The following is a 20,190-nucleotide window of genomic DNA, read 5'->3' on the forward strand; positions in this document are numbered from 1 at the left end:
GTAGCCCAGACAGACCAGACTCTTAACTGCGGGGCTTGCATACACCATCACCAAAGTCATGCTGAACATACAATGTTGTCAAAATTTCCCATCAAAAAATAGTCTGTAGCTTTGCTTTTGCTGACCTAAAAAAAAGTAAAGGGACACGGAGCACAACAACTCGAAAGAACTGGGAAGTGCTACAGCCTCAGAAATTATAGTGCACTGTTGGGTTTTTGAATTTGATGGCTCAGAATGAGTTGGAGAAAAGGGAAAAAGAGAGATTGTATTGCTTTCAAGCGAGAGGATCTGCACTGCCTTTTGAATTCCCGGGGTAATAATATGTATGCATGAATTCCATCCCTCTGGATGGGTGACATTTATAACACAACTTAATTATAGACCTAAAAGCCATCTCTCTATTATTCCTGACAATTCGGGGCTCTATTCAACTCTGGCAGCAAGTGTTGCACTTTGAAAGTACTTTGAGGAGCAGCGCCATAGAGAGATGGATGTTAAACTTCTCGGCCTTTTTATTGGGTGAAGAGGGGTGCTGAAAAGCCTCTGAGTAGCATAAATTTACATCAACAGGGGACAAAGCCTCTACCATGGAACAGATAGCACTGTCAATTTCAAGGTCTGTCTCATTCAAATTACGGGAACCTCATCCCGAGCGAGGCGCCTGGCAAAATAATTTGCCGTAACATCCCGTAATGATTGCATAGGACTGTTGCACGGTGACTGATAGGCCCAGATACCTATATATGAGACCTTTGTCTGGTGGTGGCATTCATAGTTAACATTACTTTACAGTTTCCATTTCATAGCAGTGAAACTTGAAGAGAAATGAATGATCAAGTCTGTGATAATAGAGACAAATAACAAAGCGGGAAAGTATGGCATGTGAAGAGAGACAAAGAAAGAGTTGAGGTGTGGGGTGCAGGAGGGTGAAAAGAAGTGAAAGCACGAATGAGGGAGAAAACTAGCTCCTGTCTGACACAGCAGCACTGGCCTTATTTCATTTTATGTGCTGTCAATCAGCTTGAGGCATCTGAGCAGACAGAAAGAGAGGGAGTCAGATAAGAAGAAAGAGACAGCAAAAGAGGAAACAAGGCAGGGAGAAGGAAAGGTACTGGGCTGCTGGGGCAATGCAGAGCAATAGACCCGGGATTAACAGTGAGGGGAACAGATGTAGACACAGATAGGTGTGTGGTTCAGTATAGCCAGGCTTTCTCTTTGATATACTCAGAAGGCGTTGCAAGATTATCATCCTCTCTCTTTTGCCTTCCCACACATCTCTCACACACATTCAGAAGCTTCATGTAGAAGAATAAATCACAGTCAACAAAAAGAAAAGATGGTAGAGGTTCAGCGCAATATCGTGGGCTTTATTGCTCCAAATTTGGCTGTGAGAGCGAGAGAGACCCATCAAAATTTGATTAGGAGCCTTTTGCACTCTGTGAACAATCACACCTTCATCACATATTTTACAGCCATCTTTAATTTGAACATGCTCTGTTAACCAAATATCATATAAGCCACGGACAAAAATGCATAAGCTGTTCCCGAATACAGGCAAATCTGCCGCACAGTGAGTGACGGCAGCAAAACCCAGAGCCTGGCTGCTTTATTTACAGTAGGGCATTATTGTCCAATGGTGTCTCTGGGGAGGGATGATGGGAATGTGGGAAACAAACATGATTACACCCCTCTGCTTTTCAGATAACAGGACGAACGGGAGGAGGAGAGGGGTGAGCAGAAAGACGAGGTGTTGTGTGATGTATTTGTTGAGTACAAGCACAGGGTGGAGGGAAGCTGCCGTGATGAAGAGACAACATGAGAAGAAGTTCGGGGAGGAAAGAAAAAAGAAGCGAAAGGTGACATGAGGACAAAAGAAAACAAAATACAAAAAGTAGTGAGAAAAAGAACGTGGGAGGAAGGATGTGTTGAGGCACAGTGACAATGATGCATGAAAGGTACGCTTGCGCGACATATAAGAGAGTGGGGAAAAAAACCAAAAAGGGAGGATTATAGACAATGTCAATGAGTGCACCATGGGTGAAGCATGGTGCTAAAAATGTAAAGAGTAGAAAGTGAAATAGAACACAAAGACAGAAGGACTAAGAAAAACGGAAGAAGGGGGTAAAAAAGAGTTGGAGGTGTGTGGGCTCTGACCCTTACTGGCCCCATCAGGCCCTCGGAGGACGGTGCACTCCTCAATCTGGCCGAAGGTCTCGAACAGCCGCCGGACATCATCCTCACTTTGCTGCTTGCCGAGCATCCCAACAAACAGCTTCCTGTCTTCTAGATAGGAAGAGAGAAAAGGGAAGGAAGAGGGTCGAGGGAGGGTGGAATAGAGGAGAGAAGAGAGATATGGTACAGCTGATGGCACCGTTCTGCAGAGCTGAAAGGAACTTGTGAAACTCAAACCCCCCTTTTATCAGCAGTCTGCTGTGTTGTTGTGGCTGCTGCTGCTGTTGTTATTGTTGTTGATCTTATTGTTCTGTGGTGTGCTACCCCACCCTGGTATGAATGAGATATATTCTTGTTTCCAGTGAGCTATTCAAGTCTGCCACAGTGATGCTTGATACAGATGACGCTTGGAGCGGTGTGGGTTTCAGGTAGAGGTAGAAAGAGAGCAGGAATGTTTTGCTCAGCTAGAGAAACTGTCAGATCGCCTGGTTGCAAACTTGAAAGGGAACACGGAGCAAGAACATGTTATTACATTTTCTCATCACCAAAGCCATAAGAATTATATTACACATGAGTAAACTATGTCAAGGGTCGCCAATGAATAATATGAAATTTTTTTTATATTTTAAAGGTCTTTCTTGAAATCCAGTGTATTAAAAAAAAGAGTGTTTTTCATTGTGCACTATTCATTGTTTTCTCTACCAGTTCCTGTTTATTTGTACTATACTTAAAAGAAAAAAAATGACAATTCAGCTCATGATATTTTATCACCATGAACGATTCTTAAGTTTGGGAAGCTACATTAAGCTAAAGCTATGAGACATTAAGAATTAAAAAGAATTAAATGAATAAATAAGATCACATTCAGTGATAGTGCCCATTAAAACAATGGCAGGTGTGATTTAGTAGGATTTTATTGTGAATAATTTGAATCACAGGTTCCTATATTTGCCATTTTTTAATTTCATTTAATTTCCCACAAATAAGAACTAGTACAAGATAAATTAATATAGCACAATATATAGACAGAATTGGTCTCCTTAAAATGAATGAACACAGTACTAAACACAGCAGAAAGTACTGAAAAATATTTCTGTTGATGCTGTTGTGGTGCAATTAAATAGTCTCCTTCATATTACTGCCCAGCGTCAGCTGGGATAGACTCCAGCCCCCCACGATCCTGAACTGGATAAATGGTTGAGAAAATGGATGGATGAATGGAAAATTAGGAAATTCAAAAAGACCTATGCCAACTGCAGAAAAAATGAAGCTATCATATCAGCACTAGACATGAATCCTGGAAAGATCAGGGCATCAGATCTATCAAACTGTTTGTACAAAGTCAGAAAAAAGTCCTGCGTGAATGATAATAATAATAATAATGTGAAACAATCCTGACTGTACAGTCAAAACCTTAAATCAAGCACGATTTAACATCTTTATCATCAAACATTTCCTCAGCAAATTTATTGGATTCTCCTTATTACATTTGAAGGGCAACTTCACCTAGCAGTCTCACTGTGCCCTAGCTGATATCCAGAAGGAGGCACTCACATTCACATGTATAGGCTCTATACCACTAAACTTTAGCCAGTGAGAAAGCTGGATTTTTCTAATTAATCTTCCTGGTGCCCTGGCATTAGACAGAGCATTCATCTTCTTTACATCTTTTACATTATGCATCTCCTATTCCACCGTGTTGTGGAATGAAATGGCTACTAGCAAGAACCTATCGCCAGAACTGATGGAAAGTGGCAGGAAGAGGAAAACGAGTTTATTGGAAATGACACTGTTGATCTTCAACGTGAGTCATTTGACTGGTAGGGGGCGGGTGAGGAGCGAGGAGGAGTGGAGGGTGAGAGCATCACCTGGGCCTCAACAGATGTGACGCCTCCTGTACCTGCCAGGCCCCATTAGACGCAGCTGTTCTAAAAATAAAGCACCAGGGCTTCCTTTTTGCAGCGGGGAAATCGGATCCTGTTCCATTCCTGTAAAGTTCAAATGAGACACATGCCTGCTAGCCGCTTGGCCACACAAATGAGCACCTGCATAATCAATAAGGCTACGGTAGCTGGTCTCCACTGCTGGTGTTGTAGCAATGGTGCCAGTTCATGTTCCTATAGTCACGCCTTGCACAGTAGGATTTCTTAAACCCACCAGCTGAGTCTGATTTTTTTTACTGTTCATTAATGTGTCTCCCCTGTTGGACCTCTAGGGTCGGAAATGAGAGACAGCCCTGAGGAGATCACCACAACGACTTACATCAACTGAAATTTAGCAATGACCAAAAGGCGTAAAGACGTCTATGGTTCTGGGAATCAGTCAGTCATTGCTGAACAGGTGGTAGAGAGTGAAATGGGGTCAACCCCTGTCAATGGCACCAAAGGTGAAAGTGGTACACGTCCAAGAGACTTTGCCATGTGTGTCCCCTCCATCTTTCAGGTTTTTACTGAGGTGTCACTGTTACAACTTAAATGGGCAGAGTGCAGTTTTACAGGCCTCCTGCAGTGTGTTAATGTTTTGGGACAAAAGTCTCATCTCGGCCCTGGCCCGAGGAGATCTAATGGCGGCTTTACAAGGCTAATTAACAAGCCATGAGCGAGGTAATGAACTTTCCAAATGTGCTGGCAAACGCAAAAATAAATTACACCCCAGTGAAGGCATTAAAGGAAGTGTGAGTGTACTTCTGAGCCTTCCTTTGGGAGAGCCACAGTGAGAAAATGAATTTGGAGCTGCTATCTTTTCATTGCCTGACCTAAGTGTGTCTCAGTCGGCCCACTGCATGCCCTGGCCAGTGTATAGATTGTTATTAATTAGTCCACTTTGCACCTGTCTCCAAAGCAGCTCTTATTGGATTTTGCAAGTTCCCACTCATCTCCTATGGCCACTCGCAAGCCTTAAATTGGCATTTTATGAATATGAATAAATATCTCGTAATGCACCCTCTGCACAAGGAGATGATTCCATGACTCTAAATGAGTCCAATGAGTTATCTGTTAAAAGGGACAAGCGGAGGAAAAAAAAATACTCCTGTGTAGTAGTCATGTATTTGCATTAAGAGGGTCAAGGACTTTCCTATGGAATTGACTGAGATGACAAAAGTGGGGGGAAAAAATCATTACACTGACTGACCTCTTTGTATTATCTCTCATTGAGAGTGGCTCATCTTATCCTTCTAACGGAGATGAGCCACACAGCTGGAGAACATTTGTGCTCTACAACACTTCTCTGCTCTTCTATGAAGAGACCTTTGTAATCTGTTCTTTAAACAACTACTTTAATATCTTGTACAAATCCATGCATTGTTATTAAGACATGTATTTACATAATTTAAATCACATTTAAATAATATTAAAACACGTCTTAAATGGAAAACTAGATTCACAGATACATATTTAGCACTTTTCCACATGCTTGTTAGCATTCTTGCCCTTTTGGCGTATGTGTATACTTGTTGTCATGTGATCAGAGGTAAATTGATGTTTAAATGAGTCCACTATGAGTGCTTACTTGTGTCCTCTAACACACACTGTCATTCCATACATTTCTGTTTTCCTTTTTCACCCCAACACTTGACTGGAAGTGGGAGCAATTGTGTGGAAAATGGCTCCATGTCAGTCTCCAGCCATGTCCACAGTAAGGTGGCATGTGGACAGCTCCATTTCATGAATGCAAATAAAAAGGGAGATGAAAAAAAGTTATCAAAACACTACTGACATCTGACAATTGCTTGTCTCAGGAAGCCTTTTCATTTCAGCACCCGGTATATTAAAAATTAATGGATTTTGCACAGATGCCATATGCTGTCAGGACTGATGCTTCTCTCTCAGGAATAAAGTGCTACTTGTGTTGTAGGCTGCAGTATATGCATATAGATTTTGTCTTTTCCCCCTTTGTCTCTGTTGCTCTCCGTATATATTTCTCTTTACCCTTTATTGTCATCCCTCACCCTTGCCTGTCTCCCCAGGCAAAGAATCAGTTGCTCTGAAGTCTACTTTTCAAAAGTTTCTGCTTTTGTTTGCCAATAACGTGAATATTCTCTTTAAAGAATTACTCTCTTGCTCCTGTGTAGTGGTAAATCTTTCTTTTTTTCCACAGTTCTATCACTTATTGCCCGTTGGCAGTATAGTCAGGGAAGCTTGCTAGTTGTAAGTGTTCAGAAAGCACGGACAGCTGCATCCAACGATAAAAGATGCATGCTAGTCCGCTGGGTGCATTTCAAATGCAGAGTAATGTTCCAGGCAGCACAACAAAGAAGTTGTGCTTCTTATGGACTCATTAGAAAAGCCTGATGCTGGTACGCTGCTGCCTGGGAGGCCTGCCACCAGACACGCTCGCATATGTAGGCGTGCAGACTGGGTGCACAAAATGTTGGGAACTGCTGCTTAGTATAGAGTTAGACTTGGTTTGTAATCATCTGTGTATTTCCCTGTTGTGTAAATGCTACTGGGGCATGCCTGAAATCAAAATTGGCCATTTGCTTTCAGAATAAGCATTTTAGATTATTAACATTAAATATTTATAGAACATGGAGGGAAAAAAATCCTAAATAGTGACTTGTTAGATACATTCACTGTTGTTAAAGGTACCATTTTCTTATGTAGCGGTGTTTTAACTCTCTAATAATACTTTTATACCCTTAAAAGACTGAATTTCCCTTGAAGTTACATAAGGGACTAATACAAATTCACCTTCTACAACTTTTCTAGTTACTTAGTAGACCTGTTATTAAAGAAAAATGTATAACTTGCAATCTTATAGAGATAAATCAACGTAAGTAAATAGGCATGAATTTTAAAAAAATACAGGCGAAATTGCTACACATCTTAGAGCTACAGCTAGATCTTCCTATAACATGCTGCCAGGCGATATAAGGCAATGTAACTTCCCCCACCCAAGATTACAATTACTAGTCTTGCTGACATTCCAAATGTTTTTCAGTGTTATGGATATACTTGCATTTTAATAACTTCCTATTTTTTAGATGTTACATACTTTGCCTTGCCCTCTTCTGGATTTCTTGTTATGGCCGTTCATCCAGGTCCCGAAGCAGCAAAGAAGCCCCAGACCATCTTATTACCGCCACAATGTTTGAGTTGGTTTGGTGTTCTTTTTATGAAACCCTGGGTTAGTTTTATGCCAGACATACTGTAACCAGACACAAACCTTACAAAAAGTTCAGCTTTTGTTTCATTAGTCAGATTTTTCCAAAACTCTTCGAGCTCATGAAGATCATGATGTGTTTTGGCAATTGTGACAAATGTTTGTGTTTTTTGTCAATTCTTTAGATGTTGTTATGGATTCTTTTGTGACCTCCTAGATGGGCCGTCAGTGCAGTCTTGGAGTAATTCCTGGGAAGGTTCACCACTGTTCTGAGTTTTCTCTGTTTGTTCATAATGGCTCTCACCGTGGTTCACTGGAGCCCCAAAGCCTTAGAAATGGCTTTGTGACCCCAGATGTCAATGACTTTCTTTCTCAGCTTTTTGTTTTAGATTGTGGCTTGATGTGTTTTTTGGGGTCTTTTTTTTTTAGATCTTTTAACCTACTTCAATTTGTCAGACGGGTTTTATTTAAGTGCCTTTTTGATTCAAGAGATCTGGCAGTAAATGGGCCTAAGAGTAGCTGGGGAAAATGAACTCAGCCATGATTAAAATGTGGTTAATTGCAGTTAATTCATGATTTAACAAGGGGGGGGGGGGGGGGGGGGGGGGGGCAGGCAATTACTTTTTCACATAGGTCACTTAGCGATGGTGGTGACTCTCAATGTGGACCCAGTGAAAGCCTAGTGAGAATCAATGAGTAATCAAACCAATAGGTGAAATCAATGATAGAATCAGAATTGCTAAATTCTGATCAGTTCTCATTCCTATTGTGCCACATAATATCATTAAGGAATTACATAAGATACTTTGCATTTAGAGGAACAAATTCAATTAGTTAAAAAAAATTATATACAAAATTAAAATTAATTTAGAAAAAAAAGAAGAAAAAAAGTGTTTTGTAATACCATAAAACGTGGAGGTTTGGAAATTTTAGATTTTAGCTGCTAAATAACTTATTTTAAATTAAAATGATTAATGAGTACCCAAAAAACAAGCAAAGTATTGAGTATTTTCTCCTGTTTAATGTGGTTGAAGGTATTAGATACTTCTAAAATGTTATTTCTCTGTTGTTAAGAGTCAAATTAGGTTGGCAAGGTTGCATAAACAAACACTAAAAACTTGGTTATTTTGCTTACAAGCACAACTTCTCCGTACACAGGTACTTAATATGTAGTTATGACAAAACAAAAAACTACATGCTGTATATCATAAAATCTAATATGTGTTAAAGTTGACTTTTAACTCCTGCAGGTGCCTGATTTATCTCTGTAGATAGGAAAACTTTAGGCTAGTAATTAATTTTCTCCAATAATGTTGCTTTTGTTTGCTTTAAAGCAGGTTTCTGATGTCAATACCTTGGTTTTTTCAGACTGTTCCACAAAATCACCTAGTAGTGCTTTGTATTCCTCCAAATGTCACTTATATGTCCAGTCATTGCAGAAGAATCAGATTATTTATGTAGGTGGCATAACCCAGAGTTGCACTGAAAGTCTGAGGTGTATAACAGGAACAGCACAGTCCCTTGTGGAGCTGCTGTACTACACATCACTAAATCAGACAAAACACTGGCCAGTCTCACATACTGGGGCCTGTCTGTCAGGTAATCAGTAATCCACAAGATGTGGGGAAGGTTGCTTGACATTTCATGTAGCTTCTCCCTCAGTAGCTGCTACTGTAGGAGAAGATACAAAAGTTACATAAAATGTGTTGAACACACACACACACACACACACACACACACACACACACACACACACACACACACACACACACACACACACACACACAGACACACACACATATATATACGCTTCTTCTGGGCTATATTCTCAGCAGCATATTAAACATATCAGGTCCCCATAAGGAGAATCATGTGCTAACGGCTGTCTAAATGACTCGGGTAAAGTTTGTAGCATGCATGCTTGTTGTTTTTGTCTGCTTCCATTTGTCTTTGCACTAGGATGATGTCGGTGTAAATGTGCAGTCATATTTGTTCCCATCAATTGAGCATTGCGTGGCACATCCGACATACTGTTTTACTTTTGTCCATGACGCGCTTACCATCAGGGTCATGCTTCACATGAAAACCAAGATAGTTCCAAACGCCAGATCTGAATGAGGGTGGGGGTGTGTGTGTGTGTGTGTATGTGTGTGTGTGTGTATTACCTTGCCTGTGACATAGATCCAGTAATGTTGCTACCTAAGCCTTCCTCTTAATGTGAGTGAGAGATACATAACTGAAGCCCATGTTGACGTGGATGTTTGGGCCATTAAGGAATCAAGATATACTGATAAAAAGTAGACTACTGGAAGAACGCAAACATGTACAAGGACTGTCAACATGGACTTGATAGAATGCTAGCATGCCAGCTGATCCAGTGAGACAGGTTATAAGGAACACATGTGGGAACAACGAATGAGCAGAGAATTAACACTGACACTTAAAATACCAAGAAACACTTGGAAGCTCAGTGTAATATTATCATTCAATGAATGTTAATATCAGAGCTGGAGATCCAGGGGCTACAGTGCAGTGGGAACAACAGACAGCTTAGTAGAAGAGAGCAGTGGAAGTGAACTAGATGATGCCCAGCCCCTTGCAATGACAGATGCATCTACTGAGCTGAGGATGAAGATCATTGCAGAATTCAAAGCTATCAACTCAACCTCAAAATATCCACCCAACTAAGAGTACAACACCCCTGTCTCACTAACAAAGTCCCATCAGAGGAAAAACTTGCAGATGTGAATACTCCCCTATGCACCATCTCCACTACCAGTATCAGTGAAACCAATGGAGCTCATATATTCGTCTCCCACGGTAATCCTAGGAGCACTTGGAGCACTTACACTCATTAAGGATGTATGTAGGAGAAAGCAACCATAGAGGGGGAAAAAAGGCTGCATGCCAAAATCAGGAAAGGCTGGAAGAATGTTAGAGGGTTAACTGAGGTGCAGAAAGCCACCATGAGTGACAAATCCCTAATGAAAAAAGAGGTACCACACGATTGGAGGCTCTGGAAACTACCAAACAAAGGCTCAAAGTCCACTAGACGGAAGAGATTCACCAGAAAAGAAGAGGCCAAGAGAATAAATGACCTGTTCTCCAAAGAGCCATCCAGGGTGTATTCTCAGCTATAAGGGAATAACATAACAAGTGTAGACCCACCCACCAGTACTGTTGAAACTGTATAAGCAATACAGAAAGAAAATCTGTGCGAAAGAGATGGCACACAACACTAACACCAAGTGGCTGGTGGATCTAAGAGCAGACTTAAGAGCACACCACAACAACCTGCCAGAACAAGAGCCAGTCCACATAACAAAGAATCCTGATCCAAAGGATCCCAACAAGGGCATGATACCATCAAACTGGCCATTTAATTGTCTCTGTACAATATGGAAGCTCCGCATTGACCAGGCTGAGTTGGCACTTGAGTCAATTGGCCACCCACCAAAGTTTGCTGCCCCCCACGTCCACGGATAAAACTGTTTTGCATAAATGTGATGGCGAATGATTATTTTTGTTTTGTACCTGCAAATAGTTGGTTTTGAAAAAAAGGAAGGTATCTGTGTGGTATTTGAAATTTCAAAAATCTTATTTCCAGTGAAAGGACTACTGACCTAATTACTTGGTAATATTTGTTTACCATATTATTTACACGTATTTGATCCATATCATGTTGCAGAATTGGGCTGGTGCCAATCCCTGGACAGATCACTGGTGCATCTCATGGGCAACATAGAGACAGGCAACAGTTCACAATCTTACAATATATAATTGTTACTTGTCTTTCCTGATTAAGTTTGCTGTTAAAGTTAACTCCATTCTAGGAAAGTGAATCTTAAGCTACTTCTGCTCAACTCTGCTGAGAATCATTACAGCGATGGTTGGGACTTCCAGTCAAGGAAATTAACTACGTACATAATTAACTATGTACATATTTATCTTCTTTCTGTCTCTTTGCCATATTCTTCAAGTAACCTATATTTGACAACAGCATAATAAAACTGGAAATTCTGTTTTTGGTGTGCCACCCCAGTGTTTTTGGGGACCCCTATAAGGCCACCCATATGAAAGGAATTCTGGAGGAGCTCCTGCCTGGATTGACTACAGGAAAGCCTACGACACAATCCCCATACATGGATACTTTAGAGCTTGGGACTGTACAAGGCTAATGCACTGATAACATTCAACAGGACCTTAATGGGACTGTGGAAGACAACACTGGAGGCTAACTCTAGAGCAATTGCACAAGTTATCATTAAGTATGAATACAGATATAGATTCAGGAGTGGAGTAACCATAACCCAAATCCGGTACATGACCCATGCTTTACACCAGAAGTGAGACAGTCATCAACTCACTGATGCACCTCACCAGGCAGGATCAGTGATATATGGACACACCTGAAGCCCATACATTTCTCTTAACTAACTTTAGGACATAATAATCTTTAAGGTAAGGTTATGTTAGACTAGATGTAATTTCCTGTATTATTATATTGCAAGAAATTTAAATATTTAATGTGTGAATATCAATATGTGAATCATATTCTGATTGTACATTAAGATTTTTGTCAGACTTCTAATCAGCAGAAAAATTTGGGGTTTGGGGATTTTGCATAAAGGGATATACATAAAGTATTAATATATAGAATGTCAACAACCTGAAAATGATTCATTTCACCTTTCACATTTCAATGTTGATGATGTGTATGGAAAAAATGTCTTTCTGAGGTTTTTGTTTGATGGGATTTGATCATATTTCTATGTCAGCATTAGGGTTAAATGTATTTAGTTGTTTTTTGTTTTGGTTTGCCTATTTGATATGCCTATCTTAAGATTAACTTGGACCAAATCTAACAGCCTAAGCACAGCCCAATTTTCAGAAACCATAAAAACATCCATGGATATCTGGCACTTAATGGGAAAAACTCAAAAATAAATTGAACAGCCAAAAATAGCAATCCCACATGAGGCTTGAATTTCTCCTCTTTGGGCATATTTCTTAATTTAACAACATAATATTCTGAAATGGTACTCTCCACATTGGAAAACGATGCTAAATGGATACCCAGTATGTCACAAATATCACAACAAACATTTCTAACCAAGCATCGGTGTCTGTTGAGATAGGGAATATGCATGCGTTTACTTCAAAGGCCTCATTCTATTTCTGACACGTTTCATTCCTACCCGGTTACCAGACATAGTTAGACCCCATTCCAGAGCAAAATAATGTGGAACCACACACTAAACCTCTCTGCTGTTGGTCCCTATTTGATGTGTACAAGTGGATTATCCAGTATAGTGAGGTACTAAATGGAATAATCAGGGGAGAACAAACATCTAAATTGTCAGCATATCAGGCATGATGGTACATGATACAGGCTTTGTATTTGTGAACACATTACTTATGCCACTGGAGCTGTCACATCTATTTAACTGATGGGGGTAGGGAGGGTAGCTTTAAATGCCATTATGCATGTTCAAAAAATAACACAGAAAACCTGAGAGAAATTAACTGTATGCAGTATCCTAAAAGCTAGGCCATTCAGTTGGTGCCTTGAAACCTAAAATTAAAACAGAATAACTGACTTTGATGGAAATCCCACACATTAACTGCTAACAGGAATCTTTTTTTTGGCACAATTCTTTCCAGAGGCACAGGGGGATCTTTTGGGTTCATTTGCATGTAAAGTGGTGCATGTTCCGTCTGTGGGTTTGAGGTGCCTCCAGACTCCCCCTCCCTTGTAGCCTGCCCGACTGACTCGGTGAGCAGCCCTCACTCTTCCCAACCTGCTGGGCTGGGGCACAACAGCGCAGCACAAAATATCTTAAGGTCCTGTCAATCTCTCCACTGGCCAACTGAGGACAGCCTTCTGAAGAGCAGCAGGTTGGCAAAGACAAACACGAGCCATTCACAAAGACTCCCCTCAGCCAGACAGACAAAAGGCATGGACAAGATATTAAAAAGGTTCACATAGGGTTGCTGAGTATTAAGTGCAGGGGTGGAAATTATTCTGACACTGTATAAGTTTCCAATATGAGAAAAGTATGGAGAGCTAAGATGTGTAGACAAATGTACTGAGTGGCACTTTGTGAAAAAGTCGATGTTGATGGATGTTGATGGAGGTTGCTGGGCATTTCAAGAGAGTGTTGAAACCATCTTATCAGAGTTAATAAAAGGAGAGGGTGTCGCTGGATGACCCATCATCTTTCTTCTCATCAGTGTGGTCTCCAGTCTCACAGCAGTGGCTAGAGGAGTGGGACCTGGCTCGAAGATTGTGTTTAGATAATGGCCATCTCCAATCATAGATAATCTGGCCCCATCTTTTCTTCACAGACACAGCAGCAGACAAGGTCAGGGGGAAAAAGATTCCTGGCGAGGCAAGGCGGAGATAGGGATGGGGCGGCTCTGAGATGATTTACTGCTGAGATTCACTCAGCTGCCTCCATCACCCTCCGTTAACTTTCTCATCCTGTCGTCTCTTCCCCTCTTGCTCTTTTTGTCTTCCATCTCTCACTCTCTTGCATTTCTCTGTGGGCCTTGTACTGAATCCCTATTTCTGTATCACTTGCTTCTTCTCCTACTTTACTCTGTTTTGCAAATGGTAGATGGACAAAGAAAGGGTAAAGTGGTTATATGGAAAGATCTATTGTAGAGATGCATTTTTCATTTTGGATTTTAAGTCAATTTTCTTAGGTTTCAAGTGCCTTTTCCTCCAATGACCACAGACCAATTGACAAAAAAACAAACAAACAAAAAAACAGGGTGCCGAGTACATTCAAAGTACACTGAGTAAATGTTAAATTGTCATAGTTGTCATAAGAGACATATTAAAAGGCAGCTAAGCTCCCCTACAATGCTAAGTTCTTTCTTGAAAATCTAAGGAAAATATAACGTAGGCATGAGCCATTGTAATAGACAGCCAGAGAATGTGCTCTATGATCCACAGCGGTAGCCTATTGGCACTATGGTGTGGTGCTATGGCCCCCTACCAGCCATTCTTTGAGCACTGATTTTTATTTCTCCTCCTGACACTCCCATATCCCCAGGGAGAGGACGTCTCTCAGGGACACTGTGCACAAAAGAAGTGCTACCACAGTCTCCAAATGGAGTAATGGGCCCTAATGTCTGCACAGGCACGTAATCGAGACCCTTCCACAAGTTCCCATGACAGATAATTGCTGATGTCTTGGTAGTGATAAATGTGACTCCATTCTAGAGGTGCAAATGTCCTGGTTCAGCCCTGGATTTGACAGTCTAAAGGCCCCACTGGGATTGGTGTACCTGACTGGTCCTGAGCCTTCCACAGATGACTCCCTCGCTACTTTCTCACTTTTAGTCAGCCCTAGCAGGGCTGTCTATTTTCCTTTAACCACAAGCCTTCATAGTAAATCTCATTTCATTGTCAGCCATGACTGTGGTTTACTTCCCTGGCCTGTCTGCTGACTTCCTGTTGCCATTAACGCTCAATATCTCTGTTGGGGCCTGTCTGCTCAGTCTTATTTCATTCTGTGCTGTGTCCTATCCTGTCCTCCTATATAGAAAGTTCATCTGACAGACTAGCAGGGGCAGCGTAAAAGCCTTCTGTATTTCATTCAGACTACCTGTTCATCTCCCTTCTCTTTCTGCAGAGAAAAGGGTAGTAATTGATATTGGGACCCATCCATCCTCCCCTCTTAAGCCGAGAGATCCAATTTATCTTGGTAAGAATGCCGATTGGCTCTCTCCCAGGCCTTGTCGGTCAGACTTTTCCTGTTTTTAGATGGCCGTTAATTAAAGTGCTGCCATGACAAAAATAAGATCTGCATGGGGGGGGTGTATGGCAATTGAAATGGCCCATCAGACTAACACTTGACCACATAAATCAGCAAAGTGACTCAGTGTAAACTGACCTAGGCAGTCTAAATCACCACTCTGAAATGAAAGCACGGGGCTGACACAGACCTGTTCGGTTAGATCAAATTCAGCCCACATAAATCTTTTTTTTAAACTTAATCTGCATTATTCTCAGTGATGTTAGTCAAAAGTGACATTAGAATGATCTAGTCAATCACCATGAAAGTCAAATTAGCGATGATAGGAAGCTGTGCAAAAGAATCTGCACAATGTTAAAGCAGAATGTGATGTTTTGATATCACAATTCGTTAATTCATACCACAATTCATACCTTTTTGTACTAAGCAAAAGACATATCCATTGAGTTCTACTGAAATGCTCACATCAAATAATGGAAATCATTGAAAATTACTTAATTTAACTTTACATGGTTCCATTTATCAGTGCTATTATATGCTATTAATGAGGCAGATAAATTGATAGGAATATAGACAAGTAAAAAGACAGGTTAGTGAATAGGTAGGTAGATAAGTCTATCTGAGGTAATGCAGAGTTTTCATAGAGTGATAGAAGGTGTTACTATCAACTACTGTAGTCATGCTCTTATTTTAGGATAAAACACATTATGGCTATACCACAAATGTTCCAAACGTCTTAGATCATGATACCTCAAAATGGTATTCGGTCGTAGTGCTGAGCCAGTTGACATGTTTTTAAGTTCTGACTCATCTATGTATGTTTGGACGATATTTTCCTCTTAATATTGACTTTAAAATCAGGAATAAAGATTATTCCCTCCCTATTCTTTTCTATTTTCTCAATATTTTATTTTGTTCCATGTCTTTCTATCTTGCCTTTGAACTGCTCCCAGTGACTATAAACCTGAGAAAGCCCCTCTGCTGGCACAGACTGGAAGTCAATAGAAGCAAGTGACCTATATTACAGGCTAGTCTACTAACTCCTGGTATTTTCTCAAGTGAGAGCAGACTATTAGGGATTACATGAGTGCTATTTCAGTGTATTTGTGTTTTTACATGTGTGTGTTTTCTAATGGGGGGGTGGGGGTGCAACAGAGACCAAGAGAAGGTTAATTACCTCCTCGTCCTTCGCTGTCAGCAGGTTTCACCTGGATGGGCCGGTTCATCTGGAGAGAAAGGGAAAGAAGTAGATGGAGAGAAAGAAAGAGTGAGAAGAAAGAAAAGGGAAATCCCACGTTAGCTGGAAACCATATAAGGTGCAAGATGTTGCAATGTTCCTGGTGTTAATGTCCTGAGTTTGTCCTCCTCTGTTAGCTAAACACAAAAATCAAATGGTGAAGATGGCATAAAAAGAGATAAATCTGTCCAGTACTCCATGCCAGCATGTTTAATTAATCCAGGGCACTGCCTCTAGAGATGCCTGAATTCCCCTCACAGTTCAGCAGAATTAGCACTTTTCAATGACGGAGCCACACTGGGTGTCAGATGGCACTTGGAGATTAATGCTATTACATCAGCCACTCCCAGCCCCACCGGGAGAGGTCCTTTCTGGCTGGCCCTTGCTCTTCCTGTCCCCTCCTGGCTCCAGACTCCCAGTCACCAGCTATATCCTGCTCATTCCTGACCCTCAGCAATCCCTCTTTTCTGCCTGCATCCCCTCCTCCCCTTTCGCATCTCTACCCAGGAGCCCTTTTGTGACTTACAACCAATATGCTACTGGTCTGGTCAGCCAACTCCACCCTTCCCAAGCACCCTCCTTGTGCTAGAGCCTCCGAACGGCATAGCTATGAGCTTCTGAAAGGTTAACAGTAGGGAATTAATTTCATAGTGTGGTGAAAGTAAAACATTGCCAAGCTAACATGGGAATATAATAAATATATATATATATATATATATATATATAACATGGGAATATAATAAAAAAAAAAAAATATATATATATATATATATATATATATATATATATTTTTTTTTTTATTATATTCCCATGTTATATATAAATATATATATATATATATATATATATAACATGGGAATATAATAAAAATATATATATATATATATATATATATATATATATATATATATATATATATTTTTTTTTTTATTATATTCCCATGTTTTATTTATATATATATATATATATATATATATATATATACATACATACACATATACACACACACAAACACACACACATATTAAAAGCTGCCTGCCATGAATAAAACTTCCCCAGGTTTTTTTCTCCCTGGAGTTTGAATACTAATACAGAAAATCACTTGATCTAGTGTTACAGATCTCTAAAATACAAATAACATCCCCCTATTCCTCTGTAAAAAAGGTGAGTGGTTTTAAGCCCTCGAAGACCCTTATTTATTGAGGCTACCTACGCACATAATATTTGGCATTGTATTGTATTTTTATTTTTGGCGTTGGGTTTTCTGTTTGTTTTTTTTGTTTTTTGTTTTTTTTCCAGACTTCAGTTGGCCATCTTTCTAACTAGGCCATGCAGACAGGTCCAACATGAGAGTGCCAGTGAATGGCACAGAGTACTGCCCACTCAGATCAGTCAGCTAGGGCAGGATAGTGGGTGTTGTGGCCCTCAGGCAACACAGCACTTGACAGCAGTTGACATGAGCTCAGACCTTGGTTGAATATAGACTTGGTGGACCCGTATAGACAACTGTATACATGGTGACACTCCTGGGACGTAATGTGCTCTCGAAGCAATATGTTGCGACACTGGAACAAAGCTTTGTAAAATGACAGAGCCATCACAAGGCTTGCCCATGGAGCTGTTCACAGATGCACACACAGAGAAAACAGAGAGTGAGCGAAAGACAGAGACCAGAGCAACCAAATAAATATGTTAAGTTGTTGCTAATTGGAATAACAAAATTTCATATTATATATTCATGGAGTATGCGTTCCTCCTGGAGCATAGCCATCCAGCAGATGGCCAGAAATGCAAAGATCAGTTTTTACTCACTGCCCTTATGCTTTGTACTCACTTTTTTCAAGTGTTGGTGTGAGATAATTTGATAAATCACTGAGATAATTTTCACTCTCTCTTCTGTTGACAAACGCAGTCCCTCAGCATAAATGTTCTCAACACAAAAAATATAATTTTCTTCTTCTTCTAGGCTACATCCATTGTTCTGTGGGAGCCTGGTTCACTGAGACTCTTCAGTGAAGGAATAAATTTGGAATCCTGCAATTTTGTGTGATAGGAGCCCATGTGAGTCCCCGTGATTACATTCACATGTAAATCTTACATAAAGTTCAGGAGAGGTAAAGTATTGATATGCGAGTCTGCTATTGCCAGAAAGTTATTTAGAGTTAAGATAAGGTGTGGTGTGTACATTTGTAAGTTGTTGGAGGTGAGGTTTTGGGTTTTTTTGAGGGCAGAAATGGTCTCACATAAGAGGTTTGGGGTAGCCTGAATTCCCAAGATCCACGCCCAGTGATCAGTCATCTTCCAGGTTTTAAATGGAAGCGACTGGTCAGGAGGCTTCATTAGTAGCCCCTGAGCCACTGCAGCAACAAGAGTCATTAAGCAGCCCAAAGTACACTTGGGGTTGCTAGGAAACCAAGTGGAGGTGGCCAGAAGGCAGGCAAGGCAAGCTGGCTGTTGGTCTGTAGGCATTTAGCCAACCAATTGGCACGCTTTTCTTTCTTCTTATTATTATTTTTTACTTCATCCAAGGAGGTCACAGTAAGAAAGGAGGGGAAAAAAGAGATTTCTCAACCCCCACCTTCAAGCATGCCCCACTTTCATGTCCCTTTTTAGTGACTGTGACAATGAGTTTTCGAGGGAGTCTGTTGCAACTTCTGCTCCAGCTCCCTGCCAAATTATGGAATTCATTTTTTTTTTGCCAAACTTTGGGGTTGTGAGTGGTGCTCACTTGCATATGGCTGGAGTTAAGATGTTTGCTTCTCTGAGCTACTTTATAGTGTCATCTGCATACATTTTCTTGAGGAAAAACAGAATGTTTCCAGCTTGCTACACAGAAATTGTAAAATTCAACTTTACTTTAATCTTCACTCTCTTTCTCTCACATACTGTGACACACACACAGGAGCACAAAAGTCTTGGGGCTCAATAACAGCAGGTGGCTTAGGTGACATTTTAATCCCTTATTACTGAGTGCAGGATTAGCCAACAGATCAAGGCAGAGTTAATTATATGAATTCATCAGAGGCTGGGCGAAGAGGCTGCCTGCTTTCCCCTTGGGCCAAGACCCACCCCCACCCCACCACCCACCTTTTGCGTGCACACACACACACGCGCACACAGACACACTGAGAAAGATGACAAGTGACGTTCTGTATGTCTGAGAAGCTTGCTAGTTCCTTATTAGCATTGCAGTGGCAGGAAGCTAAGATAACACATACAGTGGAGCCTCCAGAGATGCTGTAAGACAAATGATATCTACTACCTTCCCATTGGGCCCTGTGAAATGAACTGCGTAGACTTTCGAGACAAAGACTACAAGCTTTCATCCTGCAGACATGTGGCTGCTGAGGCTGAAAGGAGTTCAACCACCCCCCGTCTTGCTTTATCTTTGTCTCTCCCTGCCCCTTTGGCCTCCAAAACCAATATGCTTCCCACCACAGCCCCTTAATGGGTTGATCAATGCTGACAAATAGGCAGCTCATGCTGACTTGCCTGGGAACTCACAGCTATGTGCCTGTGTGCTACTGCACTTAGAGAACCCATCTCTCTTTCTCTTCATCTCTCTTTTTTTGTCTTTTTCTGTTACTAACTTTTTTCTGTCCATATTTTCCCATTTGTCCATATTTTCTTTCTGTTCATATTTTCTTTATGCATAGAGATTCATTGTTTCAGTTCTAATCTCCAGGAGTGAGTCATACTGTTATGATGAGTAAAAGTCATCTGGAATCGCAAAGGGTTGGACCAAGTATGGAAGAGAGAAACTTTCTTACATTTTTTAACTAAAGGACAGTATATTTCAGAGTGTACACTTGTGTATTTGTGTGTACATTCACTTAAGAATACAGTGGGGCAAAAAAGTATTTAGTCAGCCACCGATTGTGCAAGTTCCCCCACTTAAAATGATGACAGAGG

At 40.7% G+C, this 20,190-nt stretch overlaps 1 protein-coding gene across 1 annotated transcript in view; it reads right to left on the reverse strand.

The window, feature by feature from the left end:
• Nucleotides 1-20,190, reverse strand: part of celf6 (CUGBP Elav-like family member 6) — a 151,391-nt gene that overhangs the window by 33,775 nt on the left and 97,426 nt on the right. The window contains exons 3-4 of the mRNA XM_085364232.1: nucleotides 16,219-16,267; nucleotides 2,155-2,283 (exon numbers count right to left, since the gene is read on the reverse strand). Coding sequence (XP_085220358.1) covers nucleotides 2,155-2,283; nucleotides 16,219-16,267 — 178 coding nt within the window. The remainder of the gene's footprint in view (nucleotides 1-2,154; nucleotides 2,284-16,218; nucleotides 16,268-20,190) is intronic.

The sequence above is a fragment of the Diplotaxodon limnothrissa genome, linkage group LG1 (assembly GCF_057381915.1).
Source record: "Diplotaxodon limnothrissa isolate DT_005_m linkage group LG1, D_limnothrissa_male_GT1.1, whole genome shotgun sequence".
NCBI lineage: Eukaryota > Metazoa > Chordata > Actinopteri > Cichliformes > Cichlidae > Diplotaxodon > Diplotaxodon limnothrissa.